Here is a 24545-nt window from a genome sequence, read left to right as displayed (position 1 = left end):
CATTGTTCATTGTTTTACTGCAATATTTCATCCAGCAGTCATTCCAAAACGCGCCCTTTTAATTTTAAAGTAATTTTAGGTGAAGTTTAAAATTAAAGTATATCTCATATCGTAATTTTTTAGGGGGAAAATAAAACTAAAACTGATAGGAGGGTAAAAATAGGGCCGCGAAGCGGCCCATTGATGGCGCGGAGCGCCTTCGGGGGGTTGGGCCGCGTAGCGGCCAGGGGGCGTAGCCCCCTAGTATTCTCAGATGCATCGAGCATTGATGCATTCTGAGTCGAAATAATTCGCAAAAAAGAGTCTTCAAAACATGACGAACGAATCGGCTTAAAGGGGACGGCAACCCTAAAATCGAAAATGAGGTAGTATTAAAAATTGAAGCGGGATGGTACAAGAAGCAAAATGGCTCTGTCTCGAATGAAAAATGCGCAAAATCGGCAGAGATATGAAAGATTGTAAGTCTAACCGGTGACGTCATGCGGTTCACACGCACACAACTCGAAGTCTGGCGATTTCGCTGTGTGGCGCCGCGAAGTCTTCTTATTAGTCACACCTAAGCAAAGAATGAAAGAGCCGGCCAGGAACGAGCGAACTCGGGGTGAACTACTAACTTGTCGCGAACACACATCGGCCACTTGACACCAGAGACAGATTGCAGAGTGCAGACTGCGAAATGCCGAGTGCAGACTGCGAAATGCAGAGTGCAGACTGCGAAATGCTAGACGGAGCTCATGGCGTCACGCGCTGTTTTTTCGCGATAGCGGCTCAAGATGTTCGCAAACGGATTTCGGCATCGTTCATTGCACACTTTTCTTCGTCAATTTAGCCAAACTTGTCTTTAAGGTTGCCGTTCCCTTTAACGTGACTCGCGCTGGAATCGATGGCGTCAACCCAACCCCCCCCCCCCCCTCCTACCATAAGGGAGCATGATTCACCTTTTGAATTCAGATGATCTCTAGCGTATTCAGAGGATAGAATAGACTCAAGAAACCATTTGAGAATCTTAAATGGAACCATTGAACCCCGGTGTTAAAACTACCAATTATACGCTGAATTGGGAACTTTGACCCCCAAAATAGGGGGGTACTTCGAGATAGGAAGAAACGCCTTTTGACACTCTTGATCAGTAGGTTGATCACCTGCAATATATCAAAAACCAGCCGATTTAACCAGGCCCACTTTTCCCATAGGAATGGACCGTCGTCCTTCGTCAGAAAATTTAACTGAACTAGAAATGTTGAATCTTATTTTGTTTGTAAGTTCCACCACCTAATTCGATTTTGGAACTGACAGCCCGGAACGGCAGGAGGGCAAGGTGAGGGAAATGAAGGTATGCTCCTTTACTACAGACCATCCAAAAGCGACGAAACGCTTTCGCTCCATTCGTTTCGTTTCATTCTTGGCGGGAAGTTTGAATTAAAATGCTTATTTTCAATTTGATGATTCTTGGTCCAATCGCTCCCCGCCAAAAGGCAATATTATTATTGGACCAATGGCATGAGAATTGGCATTTTCATATTTGTCTTCTCATCGGTCCAATCTTTCGCAGGTTTCAAATTTCTCGCCATGGTTTATATTATATTATATATTTTTACCTTGGCAATAGGGTACTTTTTTGTTAACCCTTGCCTCGCTTATTACTCCGGTCCACCGTGGGTGATAGAACTGCGAATTCTCCCATTTAAACAACGTAAATGTTCATGTTTTGGTAACATCTTGGTCGGAAGAGCAACTGGGTCGACTTTCATGATTCTTACAGTCACAAATTAGAGACAGTCCGTAGGAAATCCCCTGCATTTAGACTATGTTACAAGGATCCGCGAAGTGGGTCTTGGAGTGGCTGGGACTGCGTAGCGCCCGTAGCAGCCAAGGGGCATAGCCTCTTAGTCATTGAATACATTTACGAAGTTACAGGCTTCAACGCAAACAAGTGCATTGGATTTCAACTGTTTTTCTTCCTCTTTCTCCCCTGTTTGTAAAGCTTTATGTGCGAGTTGGTTGGTTGTATTCTTTCTTGTTTTTCTTGTTTCTTGAAACGCAGAGCCTTCTACTAACAGAAGCTTTGCCCCTACCATTTCTGCAGTGAGGAGATTTCCTTCAGATTTTTATGTGAAAAAGAGAGAGAGCGTTGAGGCAACTGTTACATAATTAGTCTGGGGGTGTCTAGAACCACCGTTACATTTGCGATGCGGTGCAAAAAAAAATCCGAAAAATGGTGTTGCCCGCGTAATTTATAGACGACCTTGAGTAAAAAGTTTAGTAAAATAAAAGCGGAATGGGGAGTCAGACAAAGAAATAGAATTGGGTTTGAAAAATGTTGGATTTGTAAAACATGTAAAAAACAAGGAATGAATAAGTCGAATTTGGAGGTTAGTTTCTTTAAAAAATGAAGAGGTTCTGTGAAAATATGTTGGTAGTATGGTTGAGATTAGGAAGAGGCGGGAAAATTTGGGATCTCAACTGTTGATAATTTATACAGAATTATACAGGGTGATCCAAAAGTCCCCTCCACCCCCCTAACTTTTTACCTAATCAAGGTAAAGATTTGAAACTTGGGGAATGTTCCTAGGTCAAAGGGAGCTACTTTTTTGCCCCCCTAAAATTTTCAGGGGGCTCCCTTGGGGGGCAACGAACCCAATTTTTTTCAGATAATAAGTCCTCCTTTGTGATAGCTCGTTCAACAGAGCATAAAGCAAGAAAACTTTCCGCGCAAATCCGAAGTCAATATCTCAAACCGTTTCAAAATGGTGGCCGGTTAAAGTTCAAAATGACCGGAGCTTCACACCGGTTATTTCTCGATGGATTTGCGCGAAATTGGTTTCCGGGGGTATTTTGACACGAGAAAAACGAATTTGACGTTGGATTTAAAAAAAAAACCGAAATTTCCAAAATGGCCGCCGGTTAAAGTTCAAAATAGCCGAAAATTGCCACCTCGGTTTTTTGCTGATGAATTTGCCTAAACCTTGGATCTTGAGGGTATTTTGGCATAATATTTTCACATTTTAACTTAGATTTCTAAAAAAAACAATTTTCGGTCATTTTGAACTTTCACCGGCCGCCATTTTGAAACGGTTCGAGACATAGACTTCGGGTTTGCGCGAAAAGTTTTCTCGTTTCATGCTCTTTTGAACTAGCTATCACAAAGAGGGTTATTCTATCTTATTTCTTATCTTTCTTACTATAGTAAAAAATAGAGTACCTATATTGAGAGAGTATGGCCACTGGGGTTACCACCTCTGATTGGCTCAGCCATCTTAGGCTGAATGGAGCCCTTAGGACCCAAAAATGGCGGACGCCATAAATTAATGTAATGCAAAATGACTCAAAATGTAGTTTTCTTTGCTTATCGTAACGAGAAATTTACTCAAATGCACTCTTGCGACTTCTTTACATATTTTTAAGACTAATCGTGTGCAATTTTTGAGAAAAATTATCTTGAATGTAGTAAGGTTGGCAGCAAGTACGGTTGGTGGTAACCGTCAAAAGTTGGCAGTGACCCCCTCCCATCCCCAAAAACCAAAACAAAGCACCGCCATTTTTGGGTCCTAAGCCTCTCCATGGGGCCCAGTGGCCATACTCTCTTAATATAGGTACTCTAGTAAAAAAATATAAGGCCTTTTTTGTGTGCACGTCCGTGTCATTTCGCATGCTCATTGGTCTTTCATTAACCAATCAGAAAACTTCATTGAAAATCCCCGGGAAATTTAAATGTATTCTTCCGTAAAGGAATTAATGATAGGTAGACACGTATAAAAATGGGATGTATTTCTTCTAATTAACCAGGATAAAAAGGAGGAATATTACCTATACAGGATAGTCCTGGAAAAACGGGATGTACCTATATTAATAAACCGGGATAGCAGGAAGGATATCGATCTTTATATATCGATATTCGACACGTCGTTTGTTCTAATGCAGTATTGACTGGGATAAAACAGGATTTCTTCACAATAACCGGGATAAAAGGGAGGGATTTTACCTATTAAGGATCGTCATGGATAAAGCGGGATGTAACTATATTAAGAAACCGGGATAACAGGAAGGATATCGATCTTTATATATCGATATTCGATATATCGTTAATCGTTATCGTTAAAGGAATTAATGATAGGTAGACACGTATAAAAATGGGATGGATTTCTTCTAATTAACCAGGATAAAAGGGAGGAATATTACCTATACAGGATAGTCCTGGAAAAACGGGATGTACCTATATTAATAAACCGGGATAACAGGACGGATATCGATATTTGTGTATCGATCTTCGATACATCGTTTGTTCTAAAGCAGTATTGACTGAGATAAAACTGGATTTCTTCATAATAACCGGGATAAAAGGGAGGGATTTTACCTATACAGGATAGTCATGGATAAAGCGGGATGTGACTATATTAAGAAACCGGGATAACAGGAAGGATATCGATCTTCATATGTCGATATTCGATTTGTCGTTAATCGTTATCGTTATCGTTATCGTTATCGTTAAAGGAGTTAATGATAGGTAGACACGTATAAAAATGGGATGGATTTCTTCTAATTAGCCAGGATAAAAGGGAGGAATATTACCTATACAGGATAGTCCTGGAAAAACGGGATGTAGGTACCTATATTAATAAACCGGGATAACAGGAAGGATATCGATCTTTGTGTATCGATCTTCGATACATCGTTTGTTCTAAAGCAGTATTGACTGGGATAAAACGGGATTTTTTCATAATAACCGGGATAAAAGGGAGGGATTTTATCTATACAGGATAGTCATGGATAAAACTGGATGTAACTATGTTAAGAAGCCGGGATAAAACACATCAAATGCATCATGAAACACAGCAAACACATCAAACACATCATGAAACACTTCAAACACAACAAACACATCTCGAAACACAGCAAACACATCATGAAACACAGCAAACACATCATGAAACACCCTAGCACATCATGAAACACAATCAAACACATCAAACACAACAAACACATCATGAAACACTGCAAACACATCATGAAACACAATCAAACACAACAAACACATCGTGAAACACAATCAAACACAACAAACACATCATGAAACACAATCAAACACAACAAACACATCATGAAACACAATCAAACAAATCAAATACATCAAACTGATAATCGCATGTATCGATAATCGCATGTTTCATTGAACCCTTCAGGAATGCCAAGTCAAAATTTAAAGTTAAAAGAAGGAGCAGTGGTTATGTTACTACGCAACATTTGTATTGAGGATGGATTGTGCAATGGGACAAGATTAATTGTCTTAAAAATAAACAAATGCATTTTGCATCGCTCAGTTTTAACAGGAGAAAATAAAGGAAAAATAGTTGCACTACCAAAAATTACACTTAACACAAAAGAAGAAACAAACCTACCTTTTGTTTTGAATAGGAAACAATTCCCCGTTAGAGTAGCACTTGCTATGACTATTAGTAAAAGCCAAGGGCAATCGTTTGACAGAGTGGGAATTTTTATAGATAAATGAAGACCAATGTTCGCTCACGGGCAACTGTATGTAGCATTGTCTAGATGTAGGACTAAAGAAGGTTTAAAAATAAAAATCATTAATTTTGATGACAACAAAAATAAAAACACAGCAATGAACATTGTGTATCAAGAAGTTCTGCAATAACTTTGTTTATTTTCTACTGTTAAAATTGAGGAATGCAGTATGTAATTATTATCTTCAAAACAATTAATTTTGTTACTATGAACAAAACATTTTTTATTATGAATATAACTTAAAACAAGCAGTGAACTCCAACACAATGTGTTTATAAGGCGCGTCATTAAATCGAACATATCAACCCCTACAAACAATGATGTATAAAAAAAAATTATGTGATATTTTCATCATTAATTAACAGAATCTAAGAGGGGGTTGGGCCGCGGAGCGGCCAGGGGGCGTAGCCCTCTAGTTTTTTATTAAATAAAGCTAAGGCCTTTTTTGTGTGCACGTCCGTGTCGATTTGCGTTCTCATCGGTCCTTTCATTAACCAATCAGAAAACGTCAATAAAAATCCCCGGAAATTTAAATGTAATTTTCCAAATGTCATTCGATATTAGACAGAATAAACACAGATAAAAATGGCATTAATTGATATTAACCGGGATAAAAGGGAGGAATTTTAGAAATAGGGGAATAATCAGTGTGAAACGAGATACATATTCATATAACAGGAGAGATAAAACAGGATGGATAGGGAACAAATAGGATAGAAGGGATAAAATAGGATAGATAGGGATAAAACTGAATACATCCCACCCTTCGATATATTGATCTTTGTTTATCTATCATCGATATATCGTTCGAAATAAAACAGTCGGGGTTAAAGGGAGGAATTTTAAGAAAAGGGGAACTATCAGTGTGAAACGGGATATATATGTATAAAACAGGATGAATAGGGATAAAATAGGATGGATAGGGATAAAACTGAATATATCCCACCCTTCGATATATTGACCTTTGTTTATTTTTCCTCCATGTATCGTTCAATGTAGAGCATGATAGACAAGGATAAAACTGGATGTATTGATATTAACCGGGATAAAATGTAGGAATTTTGAGGAAATAGCAATAATTAGCGTGAAACGGGATTGATAAGGATTAAACAGGATAGATAGGGATAAAATAAGGTATTCTATATCGATATTCGATATATGGCTCGATATAAAGCAGGATAGAAGGGATTGGATGGGATGTATTGATATTAACCAGGATCAAATGCAGGAATTTTATGAAAAGTGCAATAATCAGTGTGAAACAGGATGGACCATGATTAGTCGAGTTAAATGGTGGAATTTTGAGAAAAGGGGAATAATCCTCTTAGCAACCAAGGAGCCCGACCTTTCTGGACTGCCTCACGTGGCACCCAAGGAGCCTAACCACCAAGGGGCTGAAAAACTTCCCACAAACACACCAAACACTTTGGGGCTTAACGCCAAACACACCAAACACAAGAAACACACCAAACACATGGAACACACCAAACACATCAAACACACCAAACACAAGAAACACACCAAACACATGGAACACACAAAACACATCAAACACACCAAACACTTTGAGGGCTTCACACAAAACACACCACACACATCGAACACACTAAACACATCAAACTCACCGAACTCATCAAACAGACCATACACACCAAACACATCAAACACACCAAACATATCAAACTCACCAAACACAAAAAACACATCAAACACACAGAATACACAAAACAGACCAAACACTTTAAACACACCAAACACTTCAAACACATCAAACACAACAAATACATCAAACACAACAAGCAGAATAAACACATCAAACACACCGTACTCATCAAACAGAACATAACCATGGAACACACCGAATAAATCAAACACACTAAACACATCAAACACACCCCACAAATCAACACACGAAACAAATCCAACACACCACGGCCCCTTGGGTGCCAGGTAGGGCAGTCCCGAGAGGTTGAGCTCCTTGCTTGCCAGGAAGATTATTCCCCTTTTCTCAAAATTCCTACAATCATTTTACCCGGTGAATACCAATACATCCATTTTCATCCCAGTCAATCCTGCTATCTATAGAACGACTTATCAAAGATCGATAATCAACCTATACTGTAGTTTGATAGATGCAACTGCATTAATCCCGTTTAATCTAAGTGCATCCTAATTCGGTTAGATTCATCCTTGAAGTAACAATTAATTTGATTTTAAATTGATTAAATTTCGAATAAATTAAATTTGTGGAAGAATGAGTCATTAGCATAACAAATATGCACATCCTTTCTCTAATTAAATCAATCGAAAACATACCTACGACATCACTAAAGTTGAGAATTTTTGCTATTACTGAAAATTGATGATGAATGATTTGAACGGATACGCATCTAAAAGAACTTTAGTAGTATTAATGAAAATTACAACAATAATGTATTTAAAAAAAATGAAGTGTGGTTCTCATCATGAATTGACAGAATCTACGAGGAGGCTGGGCCGCGGAGCGGCTAGGGGGCGGACTCTCTAGTTCGAAATAAAAAGGTTAGGTCCGTTGCCCCCCAAGGGGAGCCCCTCTGAAAATTTTAGGGGGGCCAAAAAGTAGCTCCCTTTGAGCTAGGAACATTCCCCAAGTTTCAAATCTTACCTCAATTAGGTAAAAAGTTAGAGGGGGTGGAAGGGACTTTTGGATCACCCTGTAGAACACAACAGACCGGGAGAAGATCATTACAAGAGTGGTAAGTCGATGGTGGTTGGGGGTTTTTTCATTCAAAATTGATGAGAGAAGGATTGTGTCCTGTGCACCGCCAGGTCAAATTAACTTGGTCAGCACATGACAGCCCAGTTGCTTAGGGAAATATGGATAATAGAGGGTTTTTTATGTCAGGAGTGCAATGTACAATCTTGTTGAAAACTCTAGAAGATGTGTCATGTATGTATGTGTGTATTTCTCCCCGAGTGATTTCCTTAGTTTTCAGTGCTTTGCATGGCAGTAAATTTTGAACTTCTTCAAACGAAACCGGGAGGAATTTTAGCTCTCTCAGAGTACTTCCAAATTTTGACCAAACATTTGGAATACATGAATTAGTCTTTTTACCTTGAGGGGCTAAAGTGAGGGAGGCTTAGTTTCAGAATTAACTTTCCCTTGATCCGTAGGTATTTCCGCTCTATGTTTCAGCCAACAAAACTAAACGTGTACAAAAATGACATGGACAGTTGGGATTATACAGAGCCGCCTCGTGGAACAACGAGTAAGTATATAGTTCACTACCTAATTTATTGTTGTAATATTTGGTAGAAAACGGTCGACGAAATATTCGACCCGAAACAGGCTATAAGAATTTTTAAGGAAATTTTGGGCTACTGGAATGTGCGTACGCCTTTGGATACTGTCCCTTCTATCTCCGGGTTATGCAATTGAAATAACATTGAGTATCACATGCTACCCCTTCAATCTCCGGGATATGCAATAGTGTATGTTGCCCCTCCAATTTATAGGTCATGCAACAGCGATGCCAGATGGTGCATACGGGTATTCCTTGCATTACGTTTCACGGACCATTCCTAACTGGGGTCGACTTTTAAAAGTCGACTGATCGACTCAATTTTTCGGCTCGTTTTGCTTCCGATCAATCCCTTAATCATGAGGGAACTTGAATTAATGAACGACGTGTCATCGCAAGATTTCTGATTTACTGCGAAGGAGCCTCCCACGTACCCCAGAAAACTGTTTCGTACAACAATTAATTAAAGCAGCATTTCATGTTTAGTATCGCCAAGTTTATACTATTAACTATCCGTGACCGCTTTGTTAAGAAAGTGAGTTTTCTTTCTAAATGTTTTTAATTATTACTAGGTGGCACGCGGGTACGCCCACTGGCCGCTACGCGACGCGAACCGCCGAATACGCTTCACCCTCTTTAAGGTCCACAGCGGACCTTCTGTGGTAAATGTAAATAGACTGGGCTCAAGTAGGGACTATATCCAGATGGCTGAAAGCGATTTTCTTTACTATGAAAGGAGATGAAATAAAAAAAATAATTAATAATATATCCTGAGAAATATTGAGGAATTTCAATAGTTATGATACTTTACCAACAATAAAAATAAATAAATGAAAAAAACATTCTTACGAAGAGTGACTAACGACGAACAGTATGGGCAGGATCATCGAGAGAGTCAAATATAATGATACTTTACCGTGAGAAGGAAAACAATTTAATAAGAGTTACTTCACGACTTACTGAGAAAATCACTAGATTCACGTGAGTAAGTGAAAAAAAAACCCAAGATAAACCACGCAATACAAAACACAACAGAGTGTACCGCATAGTAGCAGAGGCAACTGACTTAAACTGGTCGGAAAACTGAATGACCGGCAAAAAGCCGGAAAAGAAATTTGGGCTGAAGTAAGAGCTCTGTACAAGGAAAGGTGGCGGATTAAGTGGGCGCAGAAAGAGCAAGGATCGGTTATGCAGTTGGAGGGGTAGCGGACACGCCCAGCGTTAGGTTGTAAAGCGTTACACGTATGATTTATATTATACAGTATGATGTGATTAGATGAAACTTAAAAATATTATTAAAAAGTGATGTCAAGATATTTATAAATTATGTTTTAATATTTGGATACTATTTTTAAAGTAAATTTTAGACAATTTCGTGTACACATTTAAAATATTGGAAAGAATACTTTTGACATCTTTTTCATGATGGCATCGGTTGACGTTTGAAAGGTTTTATAACATTAAATCCAGTGCTATATAACTTTAGTCGTTAAGTCGAAACTTAGTAGTTCACTCCATTATTTTTTACGACTCACCAATATCGAAGTCCAAATTTTCCTTACACGTTACACCATGACCATTTCGGGATTCGTTCCTACTATTAAGTGCTTAAGTTTCCTGAGAAGCTAAGTAAGTACCAAAGCAGCCTAACGCACCCAAGTGCCTGTAGTGCTGAACTACTTACATTTAGACATTTTCTTCATCTTTAAGCTCCACATCTTCTTGAGAAAACTTGCTGGGAAAATGTTATTGTAAAGAGCTTGATGCAAAAACGGCTTTTTTCGCCCCCCTCTGGAAGTTCTTCAGACTTTGTCTATTGATTACTCATACTTGAGCGCTTCTTTTCCCAAATTTTCAGACCCCCGAAAAATTTCGGGGGGGAGCTAGGGGGGGTGGAAGTCAAAACCTGTGAACCTCAATATCTATCGAACGAAGAATGATATCAATGTTCGGTTTGGACGAAAAATCGTCCAAAACTACATACTTTAAGATTCTAAAGGTCGAAATCCCGATATCACATTTTTAAGTCAACATATGTGCTTTTTTTCCAGTTTTTAGGTCTAGAAAATTTCTTTTAAACAAAAATTTACAAAGATCTCAATTTTTTATTTGACCCAAAACCAGTTTTTTTAAATTTTTTGTCTTTTTCCGCATCCAACGAGTGGTCCATTAAGCTGGGGAACCAAACGGTTCCGGAGTTATGATCGATTGAAGTTTCCGCTCAACGCGCGCCGACCGATTTTCGCGCGCAAAAAAGTCGGATTTGACTGTTATTAGATCAGATTGAATGTTCAAACTGAGCAAAATGCTTTATTAGGGACTCTTAAGGGTCGCTGAGTTCAGAAATTACAGATACTTCCAAATAATTTACGTTTTTAAAATTACAGCTCCGCAGCGCTATTTTAGAGGCCCACTGAGCGCCGACCGGCCGCTCAGTGGTCCTGTCCGATGCTGCAATTTTAAAATCGTGAATTTTTTGGAAGTATCTGTAATTTCTGAACTCAGCGACCCTTAAGAGTCCCTAATAAAGCATTTTGCTCAGTTTGAACATTCAATCTGATCTAATAACAGTCAAATCCGACTTTTTTGCGCGCGAAAATCGGTCGGCGCGCGTTGAGCGGAAACTTCAATCGATCATAACTCCGGAACCGTTTGGTTCCCCAGCTTAATGGACCACTCGTTGGATGCGGAAAAAGACGAACAATTTAAAAAACTGGTTTTGGTTCAAATAAAAAATTGAGATCTTTGTAAATTTTTTGTTTAAAAGAAATTTTCTTGACCTAAAAACTGGAAAAAAGCACATATGTTGACTAAAAAATGTGATATCGGGATTTCGACTTTTGGAATCTTAAAGTATGCAATTTTAGGCGATTTTTCGTCCAAACTGGACCTCGATATCTTTCTTTGTTCAAGAGATATCGAGGTTCACAGGTTTTGACTTCCACCCCCCCCCCCTAGCTCCCCCCCAAAATTTTTTGGGGGTCTGAAAATTTGGGAAAAGAAGCGCTCAAGTATGAGTAATCAATAGACAAAGTCTGAAGAACTTCCAGAGGGGGGGCGAAAAAAGCCGTTTTTGCATCAAGCTCTTTAAAGTTTTGAAGTATTTTTAGGAGATGAATGTAAGCTTTGGCTCGATGGACAGTCAGGAACGAAGCAAGCTTTCAGAAGGAAAGTTAAAATGTATGTTTTATAACCTACTTAACTCAGTAAATTTTTCAGGAAGATTTTCCCGGTTATCCGAAGTTTAAAAGATGAACCATTTCTGGAAATTTTGAAACATTTCAAAACACTGCGCACAATCAACTTTTTTTCTTACATTTCTCTTTACAAGTACTTTTAGCGTTATCGTTTTGCATATACGTCTTCAACTGTCACCTGTGAGTGATTTACAAGTCATGACTAGGTTGTTTGTCCTCTCTTTTATAGATACAGTGCCCTCGAGAGGACCTCTTCTTCAAGAACCTCCACATTTCGGTGCAAGGCCCACGCCTTTCAGTGAGTATTTTACTTTGCCTTCCCTCACTAGTATCACCATTTCAAGGAATTATTGCTGTCCACGCTCTACCCCTCCCCCCTGGGATCAAAGTTTCATGCGAAAGTCAAGTACCGGAAATGGAAACAGGATAGTTCCGCGGAACTAACGAGGAAGGTCTTGGGAACGTTCCTCAAGCCTCTTAAAAGTCATTTTGAATGATTTATTTTTCAAACATTAAAGTCGTATATCTGGTTTCAAAATATCCCCCTTTACCAGGGTTGTTTTTTCTTAGTTCGTAAGTGTAGGAATTAGTCAGTAGTAAAAGTGAAATCGCCTGAAGATGGCTCCGATGCGTAGCCGAAACGTTGCAATTGAACAAAAAAACGAGGCTGGAACCATGGTATATATGTAATGCACATAAATTTTGAGTGTGTGTGTATACGAGGTGTACCAAAAGTCCGTCCCACCCCTGCTAACTTTTGAACGAATTGAGCTAGGGTAATGAAACTTCGGGAATGTTCCTATCTCAAAGGGAACCGTCTTTTGGGGGGGGTCCAAATTTTGGTCCCCCCTGGGGGGGCGCGGGGGGCCCCCAACTTTTTTTCAAATGGCAACCCCTATCTTGTGATACCTCATTCGAAAGAACATAAAAAACTAAGAATTTTGGCGCAAACCGCAGATCAATATCTTAATTTTTGACCGAGTTATGATAGGTCAAAGTTTCAAAAAATCACAACTCCAGTTCAAATTATCGTAAAGACAAAAATAAAACGGGAAAATTTACCAAATTGTAAGCACTTTCAAGTAAAATTCACAGATATCACTTCAAACTGATTAAAAAGTCATGCCGGGTGTCGGCTTCACCAGGTTAAGCCGCCTCAACGGCAAATGCGCTCCCCCGGCGCACTGTGCTGTTGAGCATGCTGTTTGAGTCTAAACCTGTGTCAATTCGTCTAATCGTCCCCACTCCCTCGACATATCGGTTTCCGTCAATCGTTACGCTCCATTTCTCGATTTTTCTTCTTCTTAGTTTTTGTTCGTCTTCACTCGATAGTTACGTGCATCCCTTCCTTTTTCTCTTTCAGTCACCACACCACGCCCTTCCTCTCAACTCGCACCAACGGCTACGTACTTCAATGTCCACGCTCCTTTTCTTCGCCTCGGCTTCTCTTTGTCGCGTTTTCAAACTCGTAGGTATCCACGCTCACCGAAGTGCGCGGCCTCTGAGATTCCCAGAAACAAAGAAAGACTCTCCACTGACCTCTTGGCCACAGGTGGAAACTTCATCTTTCGGGGATTTGCCGCTTTTTGGCTTCAACTGTCTCAGATTTTCGACTTATTTCTCCTCAAACACAAACTGCCAAAATTGTTAAATAATTATTTTCGTTAACTTTATTTACTAAAATAAACTTTTCAATGAAAGATTCTTTCTTTTCTACTCGTACTTTAATGTAGCGGAGTCAGCGTAATGAAAACCAGGGAAATCATTTTGCCATGAAAGACATCACAAACTTTATCTCAGGTCGTATAGGCTACATCATATCCTTTCGATTCTGAATCCCCTCTTTAATTCACTGTATAATTTCCTGCTGCATCATATCTTCTCGAAAATATTTCTGGAGGGTGAAGATGGGGATTTTGGAACAGCAGCAGCAGCATGATTAGCAGCAGCAGCATTATTAACAGCAACAACAACAGTAGCTTCAATAGGAGTACGATCAACATCCTCAGCAGTTGCAACAACAGGAGTAGCAGGAGGAAGAGAATTAGCAAGGCCTTTGATAGCAGCAGCAGGAACGGGAGCACGATCAGCATCCTCAGCAGCAGCACGATCAGCAGATACAAACCGATTTTAAGTAAAGTAGCTCTAAGTTACCGAAACTAACCTAAGTCGAGTGTTCTCAAGTAACTTAACATAATTCCAATGGCTCCAAATATCTCAGCCCAACCTTAGCTAAGTCGAGTAGCTCCAAGTAACAGAACCTAACTCCAGTGTATACAGTTGCCAGATGGTGTACAGAAAATGTCTATTCTAATAGGGCAGTACATTTTTGGCGTAAGAACGCTTATCAGAAGAAGGGGTTTCGGCAGCGGACAGTCGGTTTGGTATCGAACTGTGGATTTTGGCACCAAACAGTAGACATTTGTATTCGATTTTCGCAATGGGCACTTGATTGTACAAAGACTTTTTCACTGGATACTAGGATATTAGGGTTCGATCCGTAAAGAAAGTTTTTTTTTTTTTTCATTTTTACTTCAATCGTAACGTTACCGTTTCTGTCACCGTTTCCGTCACCTTGATGGTTTCTATTATTATTTTAATTCCCATTTCTATTACCGTCTCCGTTCCGGTTCGTTCCAAAAGAATGAACACTTATACATCACTTCTCTCTTTTTCTCCGATCTTAACATTGATCCTTACGATATCGACTTCGCGAGTGTTATCGTCGCAGATCGATCTGATGAAACTGAATTTGTAGTTGGGAAAACGGTAATTGGAATAGAGGTGTAGCACCCCTAACATATTCAAGGTGAGTCGAGTGACATCCGTCACGGAAGAGGATGCCCATTTGGTTTTCGAATTGATCGGATATACCGTGATATTTGAGTCATTTAAGTTTACAACCGTCGCCATCGCCGCAAAAGTCTGATAGACGATAAAAGATGAATAGACGGAAGAGATCCGATCCATCCGATACCATCTAAAAGATGATAGACGGAAGGGAACGTGTCGAGTCGATCATGATCTCCGGCCTCGTCTATACCGAGCTACTTAACGGCAGCTCGGTTCTTGTCGCAGCTCAGAACGTGTCCTTTTAATTAATGAGTTGGAGCTTTCCTCGATAGAATTTTTTGGTGATACTATGGTGCGTGTCTTTTAGATCGTAGGTGGCTACAAAGTTTATTAAAGGCGTTAGTAACGATGAACCTAGCCTTGTCAATGGATTGTCAGATTTTAGAACTTTAACTTTCTAACTGATCTATGTCTTTCGAACTCATTACAAGTAAATGCACGAACTGCGGCGCTTCGAATAACATGTTGGTGCCACGTGTATTTTTCTATTCATTTGAATTTAATTTCATATTAATTCTGCACTCACATCCTCAGAGCTAGAAACTTCATTTTCTGGCTAAAAACTGCGGTACACCTGAAATTGCTTCCTGTGTGCAGGAAGCGGTTACCATGAGCCACAGAAGCTGAAGATTTAAGCCGCATGATGTGACTTGAGGTGGTGGAAGTAAGACTAAAACCTCTCTCATTTTAGAGAGAACTTCTCACTGTGTGCAGAAAGCCAAAAGATTGATGCAAGCTATGGAAGGTAGAAGTTGAAGCCGTCTAAGGTGACTCGAAGTCACGGAAGGCGCATGTGCTGTATACAACCTGGAGCTCATAACTGAGCCAGAAACCCAATATAACCCATCTGATGAAATTCAGTAGAGTGAAGCTCGGAATTTGTGTAAGAAATTACTTCTGTCATCTTTTGTAACCTGTAAACTGTGTTTGTAAACTTGTAAATTTTTGACAGTTCTTTTTTTCAGGGGGAGCGCCCGGTGGACCTGGAGAACTGGCAAGCCCCGCCATACCAGCTCGTTCCAGGATCTTTTCAGAGTTCATTGATTACAATGATGGTTTCAATGAGTATGAGTTGTCTGAAAATTCTAGGTGAGATAAATACATACTGGTTGCGAGAAACTCTCAATGACTTTAGAATTAATTAGATTAAGCTGGGAATAATTATCTACAGTAGTGGCAGTACGATGAAAATGGAACTTCGCGTATTCTATGCCAAATTGTGCTTGAAAATTTTAATTTAAATGGTGCTGTAGGGTGGTTCTTATTTTCTTCACTGGACTTTTCGATAATCAAATGTCTGACAACCCCCCCCCCCAAAAAAAAAAAGAAGAAAGTTGTCTTCTGGTGTGAAATGAACGTACATAAAATTCCAGTCAGATCGGATAATCGTAATTGGTGCCACCGCCGCGCGCCGTGGCCGACAGCCTCCGAACGGGAACTTTAAATTTCGGACAATAGAGGACCCATCACTAATAACGTTCAATACGCGTATAGGTCATTATTGCCCCCGTCGACTTTTCGGATTCTCAGTACCCTGTGGTAGAGGTAGAACTTAGTTAGGTACTAGGTGGAATAACAGCCTATACTCGTGAAGGCCTTTCATGCGTCCATCATCTCGGTAACGTTGTTTTCGGTTCGCGAGTATCACTGATAGTGACTGCCCGTTAATTTTGTGCGATTTAAATGATTTTTACTCACTAACTTCAACAAAAATTATTGTTGGGCGCAATAACAGCCCATAATTTGATTTTACACGCCTGAAGACCTTTCATGCGTCTTTCAAGGCGGTAACGTTGTTTTCGGTCCGCGAGTATCACTGATAGTGACTGCTCGTTCATTCTGCATTAATTTTGCGCGATTAGAATCCTTTTTACTAACTACCATCAACGAAAATATTTTTTGGCGCAATAACAGCATATAATATCATTTTTTTTATATAATACGAGGTGCCTGAGAGCTAGCGTACTTAACTTTCAGGATTGGCTTTTCGGCTTTATATATGACTTTTATCCCATACACATATGCCCGATGACGCTTCATAAGTGAGCTTTACGCTTCCAAAGTTGTAAATTTTTTTCTTTCGAATTGATGTAACTCCTCGTTATTTAATCGTAAGTACCTGAAATCTTGTACATGTACAATCTGGGGGGGGGGGGGGGGTCTATCTTTTCGCATACTGTTCATTTATCGTGTTTTCAAGGACGCACGTCTGCGGACAATGGCGTCGCGAGCGTTCCCGAATTTTAAAATTGCGATAACTTTTTTGGTAGATGATACTTGGAAAAACGGATTACGGTAAGGGAGAGAGTGCGGAAAATCAAGGCCACTAGATACTGCACAAAATTGTCCAGAAACGCGTCATTTCGACGCGACAGAGCTTCGAAAAAGTTCCAGATTTTTGAGGCTCCTTCTTAGGCAATTTTTTCTGCAAGGACTCGCGAAAAATTGCCTAATGAGCAAGGAGCAAGGAAGCGCCGCGCCTCGGCGACAGCCTCGTGATTTTGGAAGCATCTTGCTCCGTAGGCAATATTTCTTACAGTCTCTGCAGTAAAAATTGCCTATTCAGCAAGCAGCTTTGAAAATCTGGAACTTTTTCAAAGCGCTGTACTGTCAAAAAGACGCGTTTCTGGACAATTTTGTGCAGTACCTGGTGGCCTTGATTAATCGCGCTCCCTCCCTTACCGTAATCCGTTTTTCCAAATATCATCTACCAAAAAAGTTATCGCAATTTTAAAATTCGGGAACGCTCGTGACGCCATTGTCCGTAGACGCACGTCCTTGAAAACACAATAAATGAGCAGCATGCTAAATAATACTTCTGTGTTCAAAGTTTTAGGTACTTACGACTAAATAAAGACGAATTACATCAATTTGAAAGGAAAAAATGGCAAAGTTCGAAGGGCAAAGCTCACTCATGAAGCGTTTTTGGGCATATGTGTGTAGGAAAAAAACGTCATACTTTTAGCTGAAAAACCGATCCTGAAAGTTAAGTACGTTAACTTTCAGGATCGACTTTTCGGCTCAAAATGTGACTATTTTTTCCTATACACATGTGCCCGAAAATGCTTCATAAGTGAGCTATGCGCTTCCGAAGTTGCCATTTTTTTCTTTCAAATTGATGTAACTCCTCGTCATTTTGTCGTAAGTAGCTGAAACTTGGTGTGGGGGGGGGGGGGGTATTTTTTAGCGCACGGTTCGTTTTTCGTGTTTTCAAGGACGTACGTTTTCCGGATATGACGTAACGAGCATTCCCGAATTTTAAAATTGCGATAACTTTTTTGGTGGATGATATTCGGAAAAACGGATTACACCACGTGAAAGAGCACGAAAACTCAGGGCCTGAAAGTACTGCACAAAATTTTCCAGAAACGTGTCATTTCGACGCAACAGAGCGTCGAAAAAGTTTCAGATTTTCGAAGCTCCTTGCTGAGTACGCAATTTTTACTGCAGGAACCGTTAGAAAATTGCCTATGGAGCAAGGGGCTTTGAAAATCCCGAAGCTATCGCGACGGATTCATCTTTCAGAGTCTGAAGCCCCTTGCTCGGTAGGCAATTTTCTAACGGTCCCTGCAGTAAAAGTTGCCTACTTAGCAAGAAGCTTCGAAAATCTGAAACTTTTTCGAAGCTCTGTTGCGTCGAAATGACACGTTTCTGGATAACTTTGTGCAGTACTTTCAGGCCCTGAGTTTTCGTGCTCTTTCACGTGGTGTAATCCGTTTTTCCGAATATCATCCACCAAAAAAGTTATCGCAATTTTAAAATTCGGGAACGCTCGTGACGCCATTGTCCGCAGACGTGCGTCCTCGAAAACACGATAAATGAACAGTATGGAAAAAAATACACCCCCCCCCCCACCAAGTTTCAGTTACTTACGACAAAATAACGAGGAGTTACATCAATTTGAAAGAAAAAAAATGGCTACTTAGGAAGCGCATAGCTCACTTATGAAGCGTTTTTGGGCATATGTGTATAGGAAAAAATAGTTATATTTTAAGCCGAAAAATCGATCCTGAAAAATAAGCACGTTAACTTCTGGACACCCTGTACTTCAGTAGTGTGAAAATGGCGACTTGACTCGATAAAAAATCCAACAGCGTTGCATGATGGTGCAGAAAAATACGAATTAAAGTACAGTGTTGTGTAGGGATTATTATTCAATATGGCAACGCTGTAAGGAAGAAAGTATTGCATGTTGCCCCTTCAATAATCGGGTTATGCAATCGTGTAATGTAGCCCCTTCAATCTGCGGTTTATGCAATGGTGTATTTTTCAAGATGGCGCAGCAGCGTTGCCGGACGGTGCACTTAAATAAATGATTTATTTATTGGTGAAATTTTGCAACATCACATTTTACAGTGTTGCCAGATGGGGCGAGAAATTAGTTAATTTTTTGATACAGTGTTGCCAGATTGTGCAAAAAATTCGGATCTTCGGACTTGTAAAAATTTTCGGTTTCGGAAGACCGTATCTAACAGTATGGGCCTGGTATCGGATACTGTAGATTAGGGTCTGATTCGGGAAATTGAAAATTTTCGGAAAATCACCCTCGTCCGATCCGTTGCGGATCGATGCGATTCTTTTCCACTTTCGAAGATCGGAAAACTGTACTGACCGAATTTTAATACGACTTTTCGTTTCCGAGATTTCTGACTTGTATAATTTTCGGCTTCGAAAGACCGTATTTTACAGTATGGGGCTGGTATTCGGAGACTGGAGATTAGGGTCTGATTCGGTAATTTACATTTTTTAGCGCTTGGAGATGCGTATCGGAACCTTATGTTTTGCGATGAGCGACTGGGATTGGGTATTGCAATGCTCAGATTGATGAATCAAAAATTTTTTTTGGGGGGGGGGGGTATTTACAGTTACAGTTTAAAACAGTTCGCGTTGCATACTATTTATACGAAATCCTTACTATCGATCCAACTGTTGTGACTCGCGTCCAGACCCAACCATTTGACAAAGGCCTGGTTTTTCTTGCGACGCAGACCTTTCTCCACCAGGAACGTATCCTTATAGTTGGTGGGTTGGAGTTCTTCGCGGTAGAATTTTCCTTTGATGATCGTATCGTGCGCGTCTTTCAGATCGTACGTGATCGGAACGGTCGGATTGACGCTGACAATCTTGAAAATTTCCGTGCTCCAATTCGGTGTGTATCCTTTCTCGAACATGGCTTTGAGTCTTGAGATCCGGACGTGATCACCGACATTCAGTTTTCGTCTGACCAACGTCTCTTTTCAATTTTACTCAGCGGCGGCCCACGAAGCTTTTGCAGGATCATCGGTACATCCTTTTCGGTGACATCAATCGGTTTCATCCCGATGGTGCGATGAACGCTCCCGTTATATTCACGGATGAGTTTCGGTAATAGATCTACCCACTTGTACGATCCTTGCGCGCTGAACTCTTTCCACATCTTCGTTTTGAGCGTTCGGTTGAATCGCTCTACAATAGAGGCTTTGGTTGTCGAGTACGAGCTGTACATATTGATCTTGTGACGCTTCATCAATGCTTGACATTTGGAGTTGTAGAATTCCGAGCCCATGTCGACTTGTAAATGTTTCGGTGACTTTCCGGCTGCTTTGAGAACGCGTTGCAGAGCATAAGTGACATCCGTGGCCGTTTTCGATTTGAGCGGTTCGGCCCACGCCTTTTTCGAGCACGCGTCGATGACGGTGAGGAGATATCTGTATCCTTTGTTGACCGAGGCGTACGGTTGCATCTCAACGAGATCGGCTTGCCATAAATCGAACAATCCGAGAATCCGTACTTTACGACGCGGATAGTTTCGTCGTGCAGGTTTATGTAGCTCCTCGACAATCCACGTTTTTCTGCCGACATGATAATTACCGTCAACGTCGTCGTCGTCCGCTCTCTCGATTCAAATGCTATTTCGATGCTACTATTTTAACCAGACGATTGTAAGATTGTTAAAGTTGGTGGATACGCTCCAGACAGTGTTGACCTAATTTCATAGCTTCCTTCCACTTCCGTTCGGACCATTGTTTGTTCACCGCATCCTCATCGTTTTCGGGATCTTGCACTTGACGAATCCGTTTGTTCGATACGATATAATTTCCGTCGGAATCCAGTGAGAATCCGTCACCTTTTGGACCGCGGCGGAATTTCGATCGGCCAAAACCGTCCGTGTGACTCATCTCAACACTATTTTCTTTCATTCAATTCACAACCTCTAGTTGACTGATCCTATTTTCCAGTCGTGATAATTTCGTCTCGAGTCGTTGCGCGATACTTTTGTATTCTTCCATTTTCTCCAAACAAAGCTGTGTCGAATTCATAGCTTCCGTCCACCTCGAGTCTGTCCATTGTTTGTTCACGGCGTCGGTATCCTCTTCGGGATCTTGCAGTTGTCTGATCCGTTTGTTGGATACAAGATAATTCCCGTCGGGATCCAGTAAGAAACCGTCTCCTTTGAGACCTTGCTTCGTGTTGCGAACGTAAGTCCCTTTCGATCTTCCAAACCGGTCGGTGTGACTCATTTTTGTGCGGATCCTATATTTAGTGGATGTAATCCGCTTCGCGAAGCTCCTCGACGATACTCAGAATTTCACGATCGTGATCGGTGTGACCAGCTTGTTTCGAAGCTACAAGTAAAACGAGACGTTGGACCAATTCGTTCGGATCGTCCAATAGACGAGTTCCCGTTTCGCACGATGAATTTTGATACCGGAGCCTTTCTTCAGTTTTTTACGCGATGACTTCCTCGTTGATCTCGGAGTCGATGTAGCGAACAAAGGTTTGATGAGATCGCGGTATTTTTGACTGCGGTTCGAGTTGGGTCTACCGTGTGGATGAAGATCCCTCCGATGCGCATTGGTGAGCGTAACTACTCGTTGGAATTTTGCGCAATCATCTGCTGTGTAATTACGCGGATGTTTCTTAAAAAGGAGCTCCAAGAACCCGGGTGTCGATTCGAACACCTCATCGCTACCGTCCAAGATTAGTCGTCCGTTCGAATCGAAACTTATGGTTCGGTTTCCGATGAGAAAGTTTCCGTTGATCGCTTTTCGCACACCATACGCGGGATCGGATTGTTTCGGATGTTTTTCCAGATAGTCCAAGTAGAATTGTACGTTCGGGGCAGTGAGTGATTGTCTCGAGAATCGACGTCGTCGTCTTCCGTGGCGACCGTTGTTTGTTCTTTATCCGTTGCGTCTTGGAACGATTCATCATCATCTCATCATCCTCCTTTGAGTCCTTATCATCTCATCATCATCATCATCATTGTTCATATTTTTCGGTGATCCGAACGAAGCAAATAAACTATCAACAAACATTGTTTTATCTTTCGTTTCGATTTTGAAGGTTCGATCTTGGTTTTCTTTTCCTGAGGAGCAGCAACAAGTGCGGGTGTTGATAACGAGACAGTTTTCTGCAACGCTGCGAGCGGATCTGTCAACGGTTTGAAAAACTTTCTTCAACGTCACCTGAGCGTCCGCCTCTCCGGTGCGAATGGTATTTAACTTCCGTTTGATATCTTGACGGATTTTATCGATACTACCGTATTTCTGAGCGATCGTCGACAACGATAAGTTATCCATCTTGTTCAATAAAAGTATCGAAGCCTTTCCGGTACCTTCCCTCGTTCTTATTACTATCTTCATCGATGACTAAAAACCCGTACTCGTCCTGCCAGCACACCGAGCAGATATGTCTGAAATCTTCGAACGTGAAATCTGTGTTGACAGATCGTCGTAGATGTGTCGCAAGTTTGTATCGTCCTGTTTGAAAACTACGAGCAGGTTAGCGTTATCGCGAATCAATTGTTTCGGTATGCGAGAATAAGTTTGACACAAGTAGAAACTATCGACCGAGCTATGCCTTCCCATACTAAAATAATTCCGCATCGCATTTTGTTTGTCACAGGCGACATCATCGAAAATGAAGACCGAGTCCGATGCGGCATCGTTTGGTGGAACAATCTCGGCCGTGTCCGAATAGACGTTGTATCCGAGACCGTCGATTCCGTCGAATATCTGACGCAGTTCTTCGCACTTGGGTTGGAACGGTGTCTTGGAGTACAAGTACACGTTGCGGAACTTCAATCCGTTCGGATGTTGTAGCAAGCAAACCATCATGTTTGTTTTACCGCAGTTGGACGGTCCGGCGACAATGCAACGGATACTATCCGGTAACAGTTCACTGTGTCGTCGTCGTCGTTGTCGTCGGTTTTCATTTTGCTTCTTCGTTTGTCGAGGTTCGGGACTCGCAATGACTTTCTTTGCTTGACGAGTCGCATCGTATTCATTCCCTATTTTATCGGACAGTTATTTTTTTTACTTCTCCGTATAAATAGTTGGACATTTTCGTCAGAGTATGTCACCGAGAAGATTATCAACTTGCAGCAAAAACCATCGAGGATGTGGACTGTTAAACTCGTTGATAAATTCACTACCGTTCGAACTACACTTACCGGGCGACTACAGGTACTGCGGACCGGGCACTCGCTCGCAGAACGATTGAAACGCGGAGATCCGGGTATGATTCCGCTCGACGAAGCTTGCAAGTCCCACGACATCGCTTACATAAGACCAAAGACACCACCGAGAGGAACAAAGCCGATCTCATACTTGCGGACAGAGCTTGGAACGTGTGAAAGCGTCCGACTCATCGTTGGGTGAAAGAGCGGCAGCATACGCCGTAACGAACGCTATGAAACTCAAAGCCAAACTCGGAATGGGACTAAACAAGACGGTGGCAGCGAAAAAACCGAAACCTAAGAAGAAGAGAGCGTCGAAGAAGAAGACGAAACCGGTGAGCGGTCGATCGAAACGAATCTTGGCTCTCCCAAAGATGGGTGCCGGGGCGTCGAAAACGAAGAAGAAGAAAAAAACCGGCGGAGCGAATCTTGGCTATCCCGAAGACGGGTGCCGGAGTCAAGAATCTCTGACGAGTATCGGTCTGGCCGCGCGAACAATCACACCGGTAGCGAAAATGATCAAGACGGTCATCGACGGATCTTTGAAGGAGAATGTACACCTCGGTGAAGGATTGTACTTGCGACCGTACCGTAAAGGTTACGGACTTTCTTGAGACCTTACCGAAATAATTTAAACTGATCCGTGAGCTACCGCGCCGAGCGATGACGAATGTTGAGTTGAGGATCGCTGCGACGGAACAATTACGAATCCCGCATTTCCGCGGTGTGTTCATGATCGATGAATTGGCGCGAGCAAGAAACCCAACGCCCCGAGTGTGGTATCATCAATCTGGACCGAAGCGATGGAGCCGGTACACATTGGACAGCATACCGGATTTAAAGAGCGGTAACGCATTGTACTACGACAGCTTCGGTGATCTACCACCACCCGTTGAAATTACGCGATACATTTTACGCTCACGCGGTAGCTCAACGACGACAATAGGATATAATTATGATAGCGAACAAAATTTCAACCCGAGCGTCTACGGGAAACGATGTTTAGAATGGCTCGTACAAACCAGGAATATATAGTATTCTCGAAACCAAATATGGAAGCTCAGAAAAGATGTCACACGTTCATGTTGACGGGGAGGAGCAACGTACTCGAGTTTGCACTGCCTAGACCTCTCGAGTTGTTCGGTCCTTGCGAGATCGGTCTGACGGATTTTGTGACTTATTATTCCATCCCGAACATCGACATAACGAACAGACTGCTTTTCTACTCGAGAGCCTGAAGAGAATTACTCG

General features: G+C 41.2%; 1 protein-coding gene across 2 annotated transcripts in view; it reads left to right on the top strand.

Moving 5' to 3' along the window:
- sm (heterogeneous nuclear ribonucleoprotein L) overlaps positions 1-24545 on the top strand; it is a 111664-nt gene that overhangs the window by 49947 nt on the left and 37172 nt on the right. For both annotated transcript variants that reach the window (XR_002009950.2, XM_019057736.2), the window contains exons 6-8: positions 8699-8771; positions 12231-12299; positions 15820-15943. Coding sequence is in view for 1 of the 2 variants with exons in the window: in XM_019057736.2 (XP_018913281.2) it covers positions 8699-8771; positions 12231-12299; positions 15820-15943 (266 nt within the window). In the remaining variant the exon portion in view is untranslated. The remainder of the gene's footprint in view (positions 1-8698; positions 8772-12230; positions 12300-15819; positions 15944-24545) is intronic.

Source organism: Bemisia tabaci, chromosome 1, assembly GCF_918797505.1.
Source record: "Bemisia tabaci chromosome 1, PGI_BMITA_v3".
NCBI classification, from domain to species: Eukaryota; Metazoa; Arthropoda; class Insecta; order Hemiptera; family Aleyrodidae; genus Bemisia; species Bemisia tabaci.
The sequence above is the reverse complement of the archived record's forward strand: the minus strand, read 5'-3'. Positions and strand labels throughout refer to the sequence as shown.